The sequence below is a fragment of the Coturnix japonica genome, chromosome 11, assembly GCF_054131305.1.
Source record: "Coturnix japonica strain WE chromosome 11, WE-NBRP24, whole genome shotgun sequence".
NCBI classification, from domain to species: Eukaryota; Metazoa; Chordata; class Aves; order Galliformes; family Phasianidae; genus Coturnix; species Coturnix japonica.
In genome coordinates, this window is record NC_140673.1 from 8,241,968 (window position 1) to 8,258,514 (window position 16,547).

General features: G+C 44.8%; 2 protein-coding genes across 16 annotated transcripts in view; one reads left to right on the forward strand and one right to left on the reverse strand.

Annotated features, from left to right (window-relative positions):
- The first annotated feature begins 4,040 nt into the window (after window positions 1-4,040).
- NTNG1 (netrin G1) overlaps window positions 4,041-16,547 on the forward strand; it is a 149,124-nt gene continuing 136,617 nt past the window's right edge. For 10 of the 15 annotated variants that reach the window (XM_032446166.2, XM_015869499.3, XM_015869505.3 and 7 more), the window contains exons 1-2: window positions 5,064-5,202; window positions 11,053-11,759. In XM_032446166.2, the coding sequence (XP_032302057.1) occupies window positions 11,514-11,759 (246 nt within the window). In that variant the 5' untranslated portion in view covers window positions 5,064-5,202; window positions 11,053-11,513. Of the gene's footprint in view, window positions 4,129-4,611; window positions 6,014-11,052; window positions 11,760-16,547 lie in introns of those variants that run through there. The other 5 variants (XM_085512159.1, XM_032446167.2, XM_015869507.3 and 2 more) reach the window with 5 other exon arrangements.
- LOC107317162 (uncharacterized) overlaps window positions 6,862-16,547 on the reverse strand; it is a 54,653-nt gene continuing 44,967 nt past the window's right edge. The window contains exons 7-8 of the mRNA XM_085512162.1: window positions 9,884-10,055; window positions 6,862-7,628 (exon numbers count right to left, since the gene is read on the reverse strand). Of these exons, the coding sequence (XP_085368288.1) occupies window positions 9,919-10,055 (137 nt within the window). The 3' untranslated portion in view covers window positions 6,862-7,628; window positions 9,884-9,918. The remainder of the gene's footprint in view (window positions 7,629-9,883; window positions 10,056-16,547) is intronic.

Genomic DNA, 16,547 nt, shown 5'->3' on the forward strand with positions numbered 1-16,547 from the left:
TAATTATTAACACCAAAAATAAATGTTTATGTTTGCAGAAAAACAAGCTGCTAAATTCTGAGAAAATATTGTCAAGGATTTACACTTTGTGTCATATGTGTTGTGTAAATGGAAACAGCAGAGTTTCAGTACTTATTATTAGAACAAAACCTTTTTCATTCTGTGAGTGGAAATCCAGGCAGTAATTTACCTGCATCGCGGAATCAACCAGTCCAATACTTCAGGATAACCCTCGGTATATCAAAGAATTGGCTCTGGCTTCCCAACAGCATATCTCACGGAATACCTTTGCCCTCATTCCCCACTGAACTGCATGCGAATTACAAGAATGCTTCTCCCAGAAGACCTGAAAAACTTGGTTTTCTTTCCTAAACTCAAGAATGGAGTAATAGGCACCCATATTCTGCCAGTGGTAAACAATGAGATTCAGATGAAAAATCACATGCATTAGATAGTCTTTCCCAGATTTCACACATAACCAATTTCAAGATTTCAAACCAAGATGTCCTGTTCTGAGAAGATCTGAGCCCTGAAACATGATTTGGAAAGATCTCTATGGAGAAAAAGTCATTATCAAAGCATATGGAAATAAAGGAAGGAATAGGATGTCAGAATTGCACATCTCTTTATGCAGCATGCATCAGTGCAACATCATAGTCCCAGCTGGCCATGCAAATTGCCTTACCCTGGCTGGAGGACTTCTAAGAGTACTATATGCTTCAACCAGCCTTTTCCATTAAACCTTCCCAGCGCTGCTGGCTGGGTTCAGCTCAAAGTAGTGCACTGTGATGGAAGCCCCAGTTTAGACAAAGCACATGTAGCTGCCAGCATTGTTCTGTCCTGCCATCCATCCTTCTCAGAGAAAACCTTTTGCAGACTGCCCAGTGATTGAGGTTTCAGAGCAAGGGATGACTTGTCAGTAGCCTCTCTGTCCCCTATTCTTGAGCTGTGCTGGAGTTAAGGCAGTGGCAAAATGCTGCTTAGACAGGTCTGCGTTTTTGCTGCTTTGCCTGCCGGACAACAGATTTGTCCCCCTGCCTGCAAAAATGCAGAATCTCTTCATTTTGTCTTTTATCTCAACGCAGTTTTCCAATCATTCTGCTGGAAATGAAGCTGCTGGAGGCACTACAGGCACAAGCCCAGATCAACATTCAAATCTGTGCCAACCAATTGACTTTACAGGAGGTTAAACTACTGTCGGCAAAGCAGAAATAAAGCGGACAGAGCAGCTCTGCCTTTTGAAGAGCGTGCCACTGCTCAGCTATTTCTACCTCTGCCTTAGTGCAGCGGTTGTGGCAGGGGAAGAACAGGAGCAAGCCAGCACTCCTCCTTTCCTTGCCTGATGCTGGTGGTGACCCCTTGCCTGATGCTCCTCACAGCCCCCTCCAACTGCCTGTAAAAAAGCACAGAGAATCGCAAGCAATGCACACAAAAAGCAGACCAGTACAAGGAGTGGGCAGCACACTTAGTGCAGGGGCATGGAGTGGCACTGTGATGCTCTAAAGGAGTGGGACCTCCCTGCTGCTGCCCAGCCCCAAGCAGCCCCACCTGCTGCCCTGCTCCCTGCTTAGAGCACCAGACCCAACTGTAGCTCTGCTCCCAGGTCAGAACCACGTCCTCTTTGCAGATGTCACTCAGGACCACAAATACACCAAAATGCTGCTTTCAGGCACTGCTCTGTATGTTCCTGGGCATACTTGCATAGACCCCTGCTACTGCACTGCTGTTGTCCAGTTCAGTGTGCCTGCGTCGTGGAGAAATGCATTAATAAAATAATTCTGCTGCATCATTAGAGGTCAACACAGACTATAGCAGGTAATAAAAGATTCATAATGGCACATGAGGGGATGCAATAAATGTCCAAAACACAGCTTGAGATGATGCAAAGCTTGATGAGCTTTAAGACTTGGTTTAAAACTCTCAGTTCAGCTGTTGTTTCACAGGAAAGTTTGCAATCAGTGATAACACCTCTGTACTAGCAATTTATGCTGCCTCTAGTAGAAATTATGCCTTGTAGCAAGTAGTATCCTCACATGCACAGAAGGTTCCACGCTCAGGCCAGTAATCGAGAATTAATCCATTTCTCTGGTTCCGTTAGGGGACAATACCAGCTATTACTGGGAAGATGGAAGAAATATTGCTGGAAGCACTTTGAAGATAACGTGTTCCTACTGCTGTAACTTTCCATCCTTTGGTATTTAAGGACCAGCTAATCTTAATTTTAGCCAGTTTCTAGCCTAGAAAAGCAGAGTGTGGGATTTGCAACAATTTGTACTTTGGTATATATTCAAACCTTGCACCACATTACTTCCTGTCTAAATATCTAAATCACCTTTTGGAATCCTGCTAAAATCCAGAGTCCAGATGCTATGGCAGTGGGTTTCACAGCCCATTTAGAGATGAACAACCATCATCCACTACTAAAGGGGCTGACAGAAATTGAATACAGGGATTCGTATTGAAAACTGAGTACAGTTTGATTACAAAGGCACCATTCTTCTACATCTGACTCCAGCTTACAACCCTATCAAGCACCAAAAACAAAAAAACCCAAAAAACAAACAACACAGGAAAGTCTCCTCTGGATGCCAAATTCCATCTGCAGCAGCCCTTGACAAAGAATTTAAATCAGACCCATTTTCTTGGTGAGCTTCAAATTTGGCTGTGAGATTTGGCCACAGTGTCAGACTGGATTTAATTTCTGGCCATGATTTTTACCAGTACAGCACATCTAATCCCAGAATTGGTGACAGCGCACTCAAACCAGCTGCTCCAGCTTTGATATAGAAGAAGCTAACATCATTAGCAGAAGAATTTAACGATGTTTGACATATCAAATGTCCTGGTCCTGCCTTTAATCTCTGTGGCCAGCCAGCCCCACAGCCAAGCAACAATCCCTGCAGGCTGGCCCAAGGCTCAGTGCAGTGGACAGAAAGCTTCCAGTGCAGCTACTGAGCTTTGGAGCACACAGAGCAGCAGAATGCACAGAGAAGCTGCATACAGCATGCTCCGCTCTGCTCTCCAGCAGCATGGAGCACACTAGTACCTCTGACATTATTTTAAGGTGAAGAGCTGTGCTGTCCACATACAAGAAGGCAGCTTTCTTTCCTGCCTCACGTATAGAAGTGGAGATCCTTTCCAGAGTGTTTCCAAACCTTTCCTGCTTCAGGATGCTGGTTCAGCATGTGCCATCTCCTCTACTTTGCCGTACAGCCACCCATCTGTCCTGTAATTACAGAAAAGATCTGTTTCTTCTAACTCTGTCCTTCTCCTTTACAAAACAGCCTATGGAGGCCTTGATGCCTGACATGTTTGGGGTTCAAGTAGGAAGACAAAATTATTCATTTTCATCTTCTAATCTTACATACTGGCCCTCAGCAACAAATTCCAAGCACCGTGAGGCTGCAAATCAGGACTGTTCAGGGGGTCGAAGAACTCTGGAGATGGATTTCCCCATCCCCCTGATAATTCCTGACTTTCCTACGCCAACTACTTATCTGTGCACACAGTACCTGTCCCAGCACAGCCACAGGAGTGCAAACAAAACCATGGCAAGAGTGCAGCGGTGGCACTGCCCACACAGAGAGGAAGCTGGGAGGAGCTGAAAGGGGCCTTCTGGATTTCACTGTATTAGGGGAAAGAGACAAAACATCACCCTCAGCGGCTCCTGCCATCATCTACATCACCTACTGAATTCTGCAGCATAACAGAAATCCTTTGCCGTGTTAAATTTGGTTACATCCCGGCATTGCAAAACTGAATTTTGTCAACTGGATACAATGGCACTGTAACACAGATAAACACATTTAACGCTTCTTAATGCACAAAGTACACAAACAAAAAGCACAGTTCTGAGCTTCCACACCACAGCCAGTGTCAGCACCCGGAGCTGGCCCCTGGAGCCGGTTGGGTTCAGCAAGCAAATAGCTGCCAGGAGAAGGCAGAACTCCTGCAGAGGACTTAACTGATCGTAGGTTTAGATGCTGTTTTATAGCCTGGAGAGGTCTGAAGGGGAGAACTGTGTACAGCTCATTTAAAGGAGGGAACTGGAGAGAATGTAGGAGCAAACCGGGATGACAGAGCACTGCACGGGGACCAAGGCAGAGCTTTCTCGTGTTCCTGGACGAGGTACGAGGATGACAGTCACAGCGGAACACCAGCAAAAACAACGCTCTCTCAGTACCGGCGGCACGTCGCGCCTGCGGCCAGCCGAAGGACCGGCGGCTTGAAGGCATCCGCTATCTTGGGGCCGGCGCCCCGCAGGGTCTCTGCTCTGTCCCCTATACCCGCAGCCCAGCGCCGCTGTGGCGGGGCTCTGCCGTCAGCCCGCCCGGCTTCGCTTTCGGACGGCAGAACCACCGGCGGTGCTCTCCGTGTTTGCGTTATCAGGCCGAAACCGAAAAGACAGAGAATTAAGGCAGCTCCTGCGGGAGCGCAGTAGCGCGGTCCATCTCCCGGCGGCCGCGTGGCCGAGCGGAACGGGAACCACCCGCGGGGCAGGCGGTGCCGGCTCTCCCGCGGCGGCGGGCGCTCCGCGGGGGCGGCGGGGCGGGGAGCGCGGCGGAGGGGGGCGGCGCGGCGGCGGCGCTAGGGCCGCGCGGCGGCGGCCCGGAGGAGGGGTAGGCTGGCGCCGCCGCCCCGCTCGCCGGCAGTCGCGGGGAGGTCGCTCCGAAGTGAGGAGACGCCGCCGCCGCCCGAAGTTTGGCCACACCGGGGCGGCGCACGGCGGAGATCTGCGCCCCGGCTCCGGCCAGGCGCGCCCCGCCCGCTGCTCGCCCCAGCGCTCCATGCCGCGGCCGCCGGCGCCCGGAGCGGGGACACCCCCGCCCTGAGCGGCGGTGGCGGGCGGGGAGCCCCGCCGGGCTGCACCTCGGCGGCTCCCGGGGCGATGCTCTGCGCGCTCCGCCCGCCGCCCCGACAGCCGGAGCTGGGCTGCAGCCCGCCCGCCCCGCTGCCCGTCCGCCCCGCAGACGCTCGCCGCCCGCCGCCGCGCACCGCCAAACTTTAACGCCGACAAGTGCCGGGGACCGGCGCCGGCTCCCGCCCGCTTCGCTCCGAGCGGCGCCCGAGCATCTCCGGCAACTTTCTCGAGGGACGCCGCCCCCGAACGCCCGCCCGCGGCCCCCCATGCCGCCACCGAGGGAGCCCCAGTGCGTCCTGGCGCCGCGGCGGCTCCGCGTCGAGGGGAGGGCGACCCGCGCGGTGAGTACCGCCCGCCGCAGCTCCGCGGTGGGACGGGACGGACGGACGGACGTTTCGGGACGGGGAAGCGGCGCGGGGCCGTGCAGCGGGGTGGCCCCTCGCCCCGGCGGGGCCGTAGGGAGGATCGGTGCGGACCGCGCGCCCCCTGCCGCTCGCGCGGCGCGGAACGCGGAGGCGGCCGGCGGGGCGGGGCCGGGCGGTACCTGCGCGGTGCTCCTCGATGCTCCTCGATGTTCCTCCGTGCCTGCTCCGGCCGCGCAGCGCTTTGTAGGGCGCGGCTCGGGCTGAGCGCGCAGGGAGGGGGAACAGCCCGGCGGCCCTCCCGACCCTCCGCGGGGTCTTTCCTGCGCAGGGAGCGAGGAAGACTGAAAGAATTTGTCGGCAGGGAGAGTTACCCCGCCGGCCGAGGAGTGGTACTCAGCATGGAAATTGCGAGCGATTTTTCTAACCGTTCTCAAAAAAATATTTAAACAAACCCCAAATGACGGTGAGCAGCATAGATGAGCTAAATCTAATAAAGCAGATGCTTTTGTGCTCTCAAAGTTGGTCCGTGCACATCTCTGGCCTCCACCGAATGTACTTTTATTGCTCTGCAATCAACTTTTCGATATCGTGGATGCGATGAGCCAGGAGCCAGCCTCGATTTTGCTGGTAGAGCCAGGGGGCGAAGCTGCCGGTTTGGATACTTTCACCAAGAGAATAAATCAGCACCTCACCTAAGGACAGTGCGCTTTGGGATGGGAAGCAGTGACCCGGGCAACCCATCAGAAGGAGAAAAAGCCCGGCAGAACTTTCCCCGGTTCAGTTTTTGGTGGGTTTGATGTTTTTCGGATTTGGAGAAAAATAAAAGTCGATTTCCAGCATTTTTTCAGAGCCTTGCAGGATGTTCAGCAGGGAGCTCCCAGCAATTAGGAGCGATTTTCTAGTAGACCCGTGGAATTTACTGCCCACTCCCAACCCCGTGACACCGCTAAGAAGCAACACCAACTTTCCAGCTACGTATGTAAGATCTGGTGTATCACAGAACAAAGTCAGAGACTGACAGCCTCCTGGGTTTGTTCCTCTGTGGCGTTAAGAGCTTAGGATTCCATCAGGCTGCAGAAAGTCATCAGTCCCTACCGGCACTGGCAGAGTTGGCAGCCCTGTGCCCACATTCTGCTGCCGGAGAGTACCTGGTACCTGGCTGGGTAAAAAGTAACATCCCAAAGCGCAACCACCCCAAATGCTCACTGTGGTTCTGCAGTGAAAATCTTGCAGAACAGGCTGACTCTAAGTACAGAGATACTTAAGGCAATAAGCCACAGTTATAAGATCCTAGAGAAAAACCTTAAAGCAGCTACACACAAAGGCTTTAACATTTAAATCAGGAGTGCTTGCTCTCTGTCTGCTGAATGCTGCGGCAGCAGTGCAGTGAGTATCAGCGAGTATCACTCAGCAAAGAACAATGTGGGACAACAAGAAGCAGTTTCAGCACAGTGCCAAATCCCAGCTCTTTGGTAGCAGAACTCTGTTTTGCTTTTCTCGTTTAACAGTTATTGGTACTTTACATTTCTCCTGAGACAAAGAAATCTTTTTCTGTCAGATAGTTGAATAAGCCAGATAAAAAATAGGAGAGAAACTTTGTTTGAAGCAGTGTGCAAGTCCACAGACACTACAGGAATCATTTGGAGTATATTTTATTTATCCAGGTGTGATGGGAAGGGCATTGTGAATTGGTAAACCTAGCTTTCCTTTTGCCTTGCATAGCTAAATAGTTCCGCATTGAGAAAAGGGGCTGAGTTTATGATGTTTAATACTGGAGCTTTATAGGTACCAGGCGCTCACATTTCCTAGGTGTTGCAAGGTAAAACTGCTCTGCTTCTATTAAACATCATGACTGGCAGGTACAAGGATTAGTGCTGTTAGCTACTACACACTATTTCCTGAATCCTGAACTAGCTTGAAGTAACTGACAATCAGAATGGGCACAAAGGATCTTTTTGCTTGGGCTTGGTCAGATACATTCCTCTGCTGAAGCCGCAGCAAACTTCCTGCAGGGATACAAGCTGGTAGGGATGCCAAGTTTTTCCTCTTGAAAAAAAGAATTCTTCAGACCCTTGCATTGTCAGCCAGCATCCCCTGCATCCGGGAAGGATTTTAACCAGTTTTCCTCACACTGGCATGCTTTGTAATAACCAAGTTTGGCTCTTGCTCTTGCATAGTGGCAGTGCACATTTTATTGAATACTTGGGCTGTTTGAAAAGCCGTTCTGTTATTTTATTGCATTCTTCACGTACCACTGTAGACGAGAATTGAAGAACCAGGAATCACCCTGCGACATCTGCATGGCAACTTTTCAGCAGAGACGTGCTGCAGGAGAGGGGCTGAGGAGCTTCCAGCTGGCGTCTTTGTGCAGAGGGGATTATTTGGGGCCACCAATGGATTTTCTGCAATAGAAGGAAGCAGGGGAGGTGTGTTTGCTAACAGCCCCTGACAAGAGCTCAAGTTGTTCACCAGCACTAATCCTGCGAAGATGCAGTTCATCAGGGGTGTGGAGAATGGGGCATCTGCTCAGGTTGCAAAACTGAAATGCTGCGAGAGGTTTGAGTGGCAGCCTCACCCACCTGGGAAGAGGGTGCACGGGCACCTTCACAGCTAATTTTAGACTGAGGTCAGCTGTTTGCCTTCCTTAAATGTGGAATGCAGCGGGTCTGCACCATACACATTGCCACTTTGCCTACAGGGGGGTGCCCTCCACCCAGACTTGTGTGAGCCCTGTGGGCCCCTGCGCTATGCTGACAGACAGGGAGGTGCAGGTGCAGAAGGTCAAGCTGCCATATACTGGTTATTCCTGATTTGTTTGATTGCTACTTGTGAGGTCAGATGTATTCCTATTACTTGAGAGGGGCTGTAAAAACTCTCACTTTGTTACCCAGGCTTAGTGCTACATGGGTGGTGCACTTAAAAACTTAAGAACTGTTATTCTGTTTGTTTTTTACAAAATAATTCAGTTGTTTTTAGAACTCGCTGACATGTGGAATGCACACATTCCTGCAGTGACTCTGCAGGAATAAATATAAGCAAGACAAACTGTATAGCTCTGTTAGAAAAATCCCAATAGCGCTTAGCATATGATCCTTAATGTGCTTTGGTCAATATCTTTCTCTGTATCAATGGAAGCTCATTAAAAGAAGATATTGCAGACTAACTGAGCCATGTCGTATTAGTTCTTGCCAAAGCTTGACATTTTTAATATATTAATAATATGTCTGTAATGTAATGGAAAACTATTAATCAGAACTGGTTATATGCCAGAATTTTAAGCTATAATTGGCTGCTTCTTGTCAGGGAGGTCTGTCGTACAGTTCTACATCTGCCTAATACTCAGATGTCTTGCACTCGTCTGCACTTTTTTCTTGTCAGTGCACTAAATTCGATCGATGTTATAGTCTATAATTCTGTGTAACGACCATCATTATGACTCTGGCTTACTTTAATGAGAATTCGTTATATGGGAAGTATTTTAGAACAGCATGTTAAGGTAGCGGCTTGCTTCCCATTATTTCAGTCCTATCCAATCCTCTTTATTTGTAGGTCTGCATCTCAGCAGTTACAAAAGGTTATTTGTAACTGAAGGGCAAAGAAAATATTAAAGAAAACAAATCATTTTTCTTAATAAACAAGCTTGTAGACTAAGGATAATTAAAGCTTGAAATTTCTTGTTTCTACACAGAAACATGATATTCACTAAGTGTTCATTCCACATATGATCAGACCTTCTCCAATACAGAGTATGTTTTGATTTGTCAAAATGCAACTTAAATTACTTGTAGGTTTTGAGTTAGGTCAAGGGACTTTCTCTTTGCTCTGCTTTTTTTCATCTTTTTCTTTCTTTCTCTCTTTCTTTCCTTCTTTCTTTCTTTCTTTCTTTTCCAGCAGAGCAGTTTCATTTCTGTATAATGACTGCGAAACTATGGGACTTTTTAGAGGTTTTTTCCCCTGAAAAATAAGTTGGAAAGGACCAGAGGGGAAGAATACAAGGCTGTCTTGGATGTCTTTAAACAGACACGGGGAATATGCTTTGAATTAGAGAAATCCAAGATAATAAACAAATATTGCCACCAGAGATAACAAACAAACAAACAAACAAAACCAGCATTAAGGTTGCTATTAAAACTGTGGTACTCTGCAATGTGATTTTTAGAGAGAACTAATTTTACTTTAATCTTTGATATTTCTTCTTTTGTATCAAAATCGGATTTGAGGCTTAAATATACTTGATCTAGTTGAGAATTGTCATGGCATGAAATTTCAGATATTCTCTTTGTATTCTGATAAAATATATCAAAGTTGTATAGTAATGTTTGATAAGATGAATATAATGGAAAATTGCATTTACGTCCATACAGCAATTATTGTAAATTACTTTGCTATGGAAACACAATTCAACCATCTGTTGGCATTTCATGCTGTCTGTGGTTTAGCTCATTTTAAGATGAAGTATTATTTAAATATAGGGCGGCCATTTGTGAATAGCTTAACTGATAACTTTTGAAAATGTGTATTAGCAAAACAATGCACTCAAGAGCTCACCAAGTCACAGGCCACATTATGTGGCTTTTGAGTAAATGAAGGTTCATGACGCAGAGCATAATCTAAACTTTGGAATAAGCAAAGTGGGCAAAAGAGTGTGATGACTTACGGTTGTTGATGTCTGAAGGATTTGCTTAGATTTTATCATCCAGACAAAAAGGATGTAGAAGTGCTGTAGTGACTGTCTAAAATCCTCCTCTTGCAGAATCCACTTCTTCCACCACCAAAGCCAGCTCTTGAGCTTCTGTCCTTGGCTGGCACAGTTTGGCAACAGGCACAGGCTGAAAGAGATGATAAAGAGTTTTCAGTCTGGTCTTTGCCTGCCCATGTTTAGAGAACTTAATAATCCATCTTTGCAGTTTCCCCCACACATTGTTTATATTTTTACCAAATACATATGTTAAGTCATTGTAATAATACCCTAGGTTTTTCTGTGTGTAATAATATGACTGAAGTGACATAAACAGAGGGAATTTCCAGTTGCTCTTTGAAGACTAGGAGAGGGATGTAGCTGCTGTGAAATAAACATATTTGCCACGAAATAACACTGAATATACAGGTAACGCCAGCCACCCCCAAAGCTAGGAAAATAAAACAACGATACTAGAAGGGGAAAGCATTATTATAGGAAGTGACAAACAAGCTGTTATCCCTATCAAAAATTTGTCAGCACGATCAGCTGTTAAAAAAAAAGTAAAGCTCTAACAATGACAAAGAGCAATTTCAAGGCAATGGAGGTGTGCTTCCAGTATCATTGTTACTTTCCAAAGAAGAATGTAAGAAATGTGTAAGGCTTTTGGAGTTCACTGAGGTCCTCTTGCCAAGAGACTTATCAGCACCTGGTAGCCCTGATACTCATCTCTTTGTCACTTTAATAAGAGAGCCTTCCTGTTATTCTGTTATGCTGCAGCAGTGTTTGGTTCCCTTCTCCTCCACCTGCCAGGTTAGAACACACAAGCAATGTTTAAGTTCTGCGGTTTGCTCTATGGCAGTGCTAGGCTGAAGACACAGGCTTGGAAGCAGAAACATGTAATTCACCTGCAACATTATAAATCTGTCTTTCTCAGAGCAGAGTTCAATCTCTCATGTCAAAAATACTTTTCACTTTGAATGATTTTGGTAGTTTGTCCGTTGTAGCACAGCACCCACAGTAAAGGTTATCCATATTATACCAATTTGTTTTATATTGCATCAAAACCTTCAAAATGTCAACATATAATACGTTTTGTAACTCATTGATTCTTGGACAATAACTCTAACTCTTATTGTTTCTAAAAGGGTGCTGGTGCCAGAAGAAAAGAATGATTGACGGGAAACAGACACCAGCCTGCAGACACTCACCCCTTTGCTTCAGATACGATTTATCAGTGCATCTGTGCATCCCCTGTGAGCCGTGAACACGGAGGATCACTCAGGGTTATCAACAGTGTAGCTGAAGACCCACAACTTCACAAATTATTATCTACTGTTGGACATCTTTTACAAGAAGCCCTGACAAATAAGTGATAAGACAAAGGACAAGCTCTACATTGCTGTGAAAGGCTGTCTCTGGGGTCTGTGTGGCTTCTACCAAAGTCTTCAACTTAGTAAAGGAAACGCTGAATCCTAATGCCTCACATTTGAGTAGGAACCTATTTTATAAAACATATCCATGCATATGTACATATGTGTATAATCTATAGAGTGAACATACGTCAGTACTGAGCATCCTTACGAAGGTAACCAAAAAGGATTTAGAAATGTATTTGTCAAGATTTCTGTCACTTCACGCCCTCTGGGTCACCGTATCTTCCGTGATGCAGCATTATCCTTCCGTGTGGGGACATTATGATGTGTGTAAGACTCAGATTTACACAGAAGAAGGAAAAGTATGGGATTACATGGCCTGCCAGCCAGAAGCCAGAGACATGATCAAATACGTAAGAGTGACTCTGGATCCCCCAGATATAACGTGTGGAGATCCTCCTGAGACTTTCTGTGCAATGGTAAGGCAAGCTTTTCATTTTCATAACAAGCAGACGTGTATTTGTGCTATTTGGATGCAAAATGTGCACATACAAATATCCAGGAAAATATGCTTTGTGTTCGGAATGTGCTGGTAAACAAAATGCCCAGCAGTGCATTAAGCTTTCTGTACATTCTGCTTATTGGGACCAAGCTTAACTTGACTTTTTCTGAATTCAGCATCTCCTTAGGTCAACTTTTAATGAGTTATAAGACAGCAATGTAGAACTTCTAGGGTGTTAACCCCTAACCAGGCAGAGTTACCTGGATCATGACTTACATGAATTAAGTGGTTCTAATACATTCACCTGAAAGCACCATGGTACTATATAATTCAGCATAACTTCCAAAGACAATACACTTATTCAGACTGAAGAGGCTTAAAAAGTGGTGGTGGGAGGTGGGGTGGTGGAGATTTTTGGCAAGCCCATACTGGCTACAACAGGGTTATTGGAAGCTGGGAACTCCAGGCAGCGGGTATGCACGCTTGTGTGCATGGGAAGCATAAAAAACACTTTCAAACATGATTGAGAGCTATTCTCTTTAACTAAAACTACAGGCTTTTGGGCCAGTAAAAAGAGGGTAAAGAAATGCTCTTTCCTTTAGGTGCTCCTAAAATTAGAGTCTGGTTTTGGAAATTTTGGGCTTCATAAATAATTCTACAGGTAACAGAAACTTATATGTATATAATATATATACACACACACAGACACTTAAATGTATTAATAAAGCACTGGAAATTTACAGCACATTACCTAGATAATTTAGATTTGAAAAATCAATGAGTTCTGGTAGGTGAGCTTATCATAGCTGGGAACAGTGTACAAGCCATTTGTCTGCCTGTGTACAAATCATCATCACTGTATGACAGAATCCCCACAGGAAGGAAATTTGCTTTTAAACGCCTTATGGTATCATTTGCAACCACTACTGTTCTGTAAGGAGTTCAGGTCCAACCACACACACATTTAGGGCATTATGCACGTGCATACAGCTGCTTCCCACGTACATTATGGTAATAACCACGTGATAAATTGCAGAACTACGTGAATAAATTACATTAAATGCGAACCTTTGACTGCACCACTTACTCTCTGCCCGCTAGTCCATCTCTGCTGACACAGCTTTAACACTCTAAACCTCCAAGTAACTTCTAGTAACCGTTGTTTAAAGACAAGTAAATGCAGTGTACCCTGTATAATATGTTTGTGTGGGGGGTTTTTTTGGTTGTATTGGTTTTGGTGGGTTTTTTTTGGTCCAAGCTGTGATATGTAGTTTCTCCCTGAAAAATTGAAATAGATGGGATTGAGTCCTCAGTCTGTGACCTTTAGTAACTCTAGTATGTAGTAAATAAGACAACTTGCTTTTTTCTGAGACAGTCCACTGCCCATGAAAACTTGTTTTATCCTTTTAGTATAGATTAACATTGCAGCCGTTCCCATACTAAGTGACTTCTTTTTATTTTCTGAATGCCTTGGCTATCATTTGACTCTTTCGTTGGAACAAAGTTAATTAAAGTAATAAAATAAAACAACATTTTGATGAAGTATTAAAGATAGTGCCAGAAGTCCCCTTGTAAACACTGGAACTAGGAAGCCCTTAGCTGCAATAATGGGATGAAGGTTTGTTTGGGAATCACCTAAGATGACAGATGGAACACAATTGTTTTGTAAGTGGTTAAGATGTGGAAGGCTGACAGAATCCTAACAAAGGGAATAGAAAAAAAAAAGAAAAAAAAAAAGAGGAAGAACTAGAATGGGGAAGGGGGGTGGGAGGAGAAAGAGAGAGAGTGTGCAACGAAATAATGTATTTAGTGATATCAGTTCAGAAGGACTGACTGGTTATATATGCTTTGGTGTAAATATATACTGAACTCTGAATGTATGTATGCATGGGTAATGGCCTGACTTACTTGAAACATTATGAAAATGACATAAATAGTTGAAGTTCTTGAGGTATTATCTGGCAGCAAAGCACTCCCTTCCCTAAAAAAAATGCTTCATGTCCATCTGTACTATGTCTATTTATACATCATTCAAAACAAGGTTTTACGTATTCGTAGGGTTGAGCCTTGGCATTTCCTAATGAGCAGATCTTTTATTTTTGTGTTCATTTTTATTTTTAGAAAATGAGTTACAAAAATACCACTGTCATACTATGAGGTGGGCAGTGGATAAAGTGTGCTTTTTTTGTTTGGCGTGCTCTTATACTTAAAGCAGATCCTGAATTTGAAATGGCAGAGATTTAAATATTTCTTTCTAGCATAGCAAAATGCTGAACAAACTTATAAAAAATGTTTGGTTTTATGGCTGTGAATATTGGATATTAGTGTACTAAACCTGTGTAGCAGTTTTTTGTTATTCAAATCAGGCTAATGCTCAATTGCCTTCTCTTTATTCCTTGGAGATAAGGGTCCTTTCAGATATTCTCAGAAAAGCAATGATACCAAAAAGCTGAGCCTGATTCTGTGGGAGCTGAAAGAAGTTGAATCAATCTTCTGTTTTATTGCCATATCTATTCTCCAGTCAGCCTAAATTTTCTGTTCACCACAAATTATACTGACTGAGGAACTGTCTGTTGAGTCCACGTCAATTATAGCATGGCATAGATGAGATCACTGAACAACAACCAGACTGCGGGAATCATCCCACTCCTTTTGAAAGATCACAATAAAATCAAAGCAAGTCAGTGAGAGCGTTATGGCAAGAGGCTGCAACAGCGTACAATGTAATCACACACTGCAACACATTCAGTCATGGAACAAATATGAGTTTTTTTCCCCACTACTTAGGGGACATGAGACTTATGGGCTCTGGATTCCAGCCAGGAACCTAAGAATCAGGAAAGCTTGTTAGAGGTCAGACTGTGCTGTACTGGGGTGGGTTGCCCCAGCAGAGCCCTCGACTACTGGTAGGGGACTGGCAGTATATCTTTAAGGACACACTTATCAGAAGACTGCCAGGGACCATCGAGCATAGAAAATAGGATGAGTAGCTAATAGTAAAATTAGCCTTATACTTATTTCTGGTAGACTAAATAACAGGTTTTAGTACATGCAGATTTGTTACAAAGTGCAAACACACTCCTCTAGTTGGTTGCTAATGCCAGCATGCAACTGCTCACTGTTCTTAAGTACCTTTGAGCCATCCCTCCAGGAGTGCATCTGTAGGTATGCTAGGGAGCAGGCAGCAGGAAAAGTATCCCACAATTGCTTTTATGCAATCTGTTCTGAGAATAACATTATAGTTTCTGGTGACATTCAGTATTGACAACTCATGAGATTATTCTGAAACCTCAAACCCCTGGAGTCCTATGATTATGAGAGATTCTCCGCTTTCATTTAAAATACCATCTTTATTGTCATAGTCCTTCTGGTGGCAAAGAAAAGTTTGAAAATGAGACTGAGAAGCTCAAAAAGCAAAACAGCCCTTGAAGTTATTCGTTGTTTAAAATTTCATCATTTTTAAAGTCAGACAAGATTTTTAGATCTTGGGCAAGGATTTTGCTTGATAAGAGATGCATGAAAAAAAAATATATGTTTCTTTATATATATATATATTTATATATATATATAAAGAAACAAATGGCTAAGAGGAGTTAGCACGTGCAATTTCTGGCCATGGAGTTGTGTCTGTCAGTAGGAGGTAACAACATCCTTCCCCAAGGGGTAATATTCCTTCCCTGCAGAAAGGGCTGACTGATAACTTCTGTCTACCCTGTACATTTTAAAGCAATCTCTAGCATCCCAAGAGTGAGGCACGTATGGTGGCAGATGACGTGTTTGCTTTCAGTGGCATTTCTGCAAGGATGCTTGACTGTCCTTTGTCAGCCACAGTGCTGGAAGATCATTGCATATGAGATAGTGTGGCCATTGTTTCTCTAATTCATTAATTTTGAGCATTTGGCATCACTAACAGTGTATCTGGCACAGTACAATGAGATTTAGTTGGCCTGGAGAAGACAGAGAGATGGGGAAAAGAGAAGAGAAAGGAATGACTTCCTGTTTTCAAAATTCACTTTGCAAAGCAAAATTGTAAGTACCCAAAGGTTCTAGTCCTCATGGCACTGCAGCATTTCAGCTTGCAAAATATACCTGCTTTGAATTGACAGGAATAAATAACAGTCAGTGAAATCCTTTAGCTCCTTAATTGTAAACACTTGTTAAAATTTCATAAAACTCAGTACACTTACAGAAAGAAGCAAATGTTATCTTTTTCATGACTGTGACTGTCTTTTGTCCTACAAAAATACGTATAGGTTGCATCTGAATTCTTTCTTTTTAAAACATTTTCAACTCTAGCTTAGTGTGACTGGCAGGAGCCACCTAGAGTGAAGAGCATGATCAGGAGCAGGAGTGAGAGCCCCAAACTGAACATCCTTTTCCACAGCAATCTCCCACATTCCTGCTGCATGCTTTGCAAAGCATTTGCAGGCACTTTGACCCCAGGGTCAGTATGCACAGCAGGAGCTGTAGTTCTTGGAGCTGCTAGCACTGGACAGCCTGCTGCCTCTTGAAGGGGCTATCTCCTTTGCTAAAAATCTAACCTTTGTCACCGACTCTGCATTCTGTTTGCCAGTCTTAGTCATGCAAATCCTTCACAAACCTAACTAGGAGACTCCTAGTGGCTACAGCTGTAATTTGCAAACTGGGGATGGATCTTTTTCTACGAACTGCCATTTACAGCTGAAATGGCAACGCAAGAGTACACTTTTCTGCTTATGTTTAAGCCATAACTAGCTATCATAACGCAATCCAACATCCCAACAGC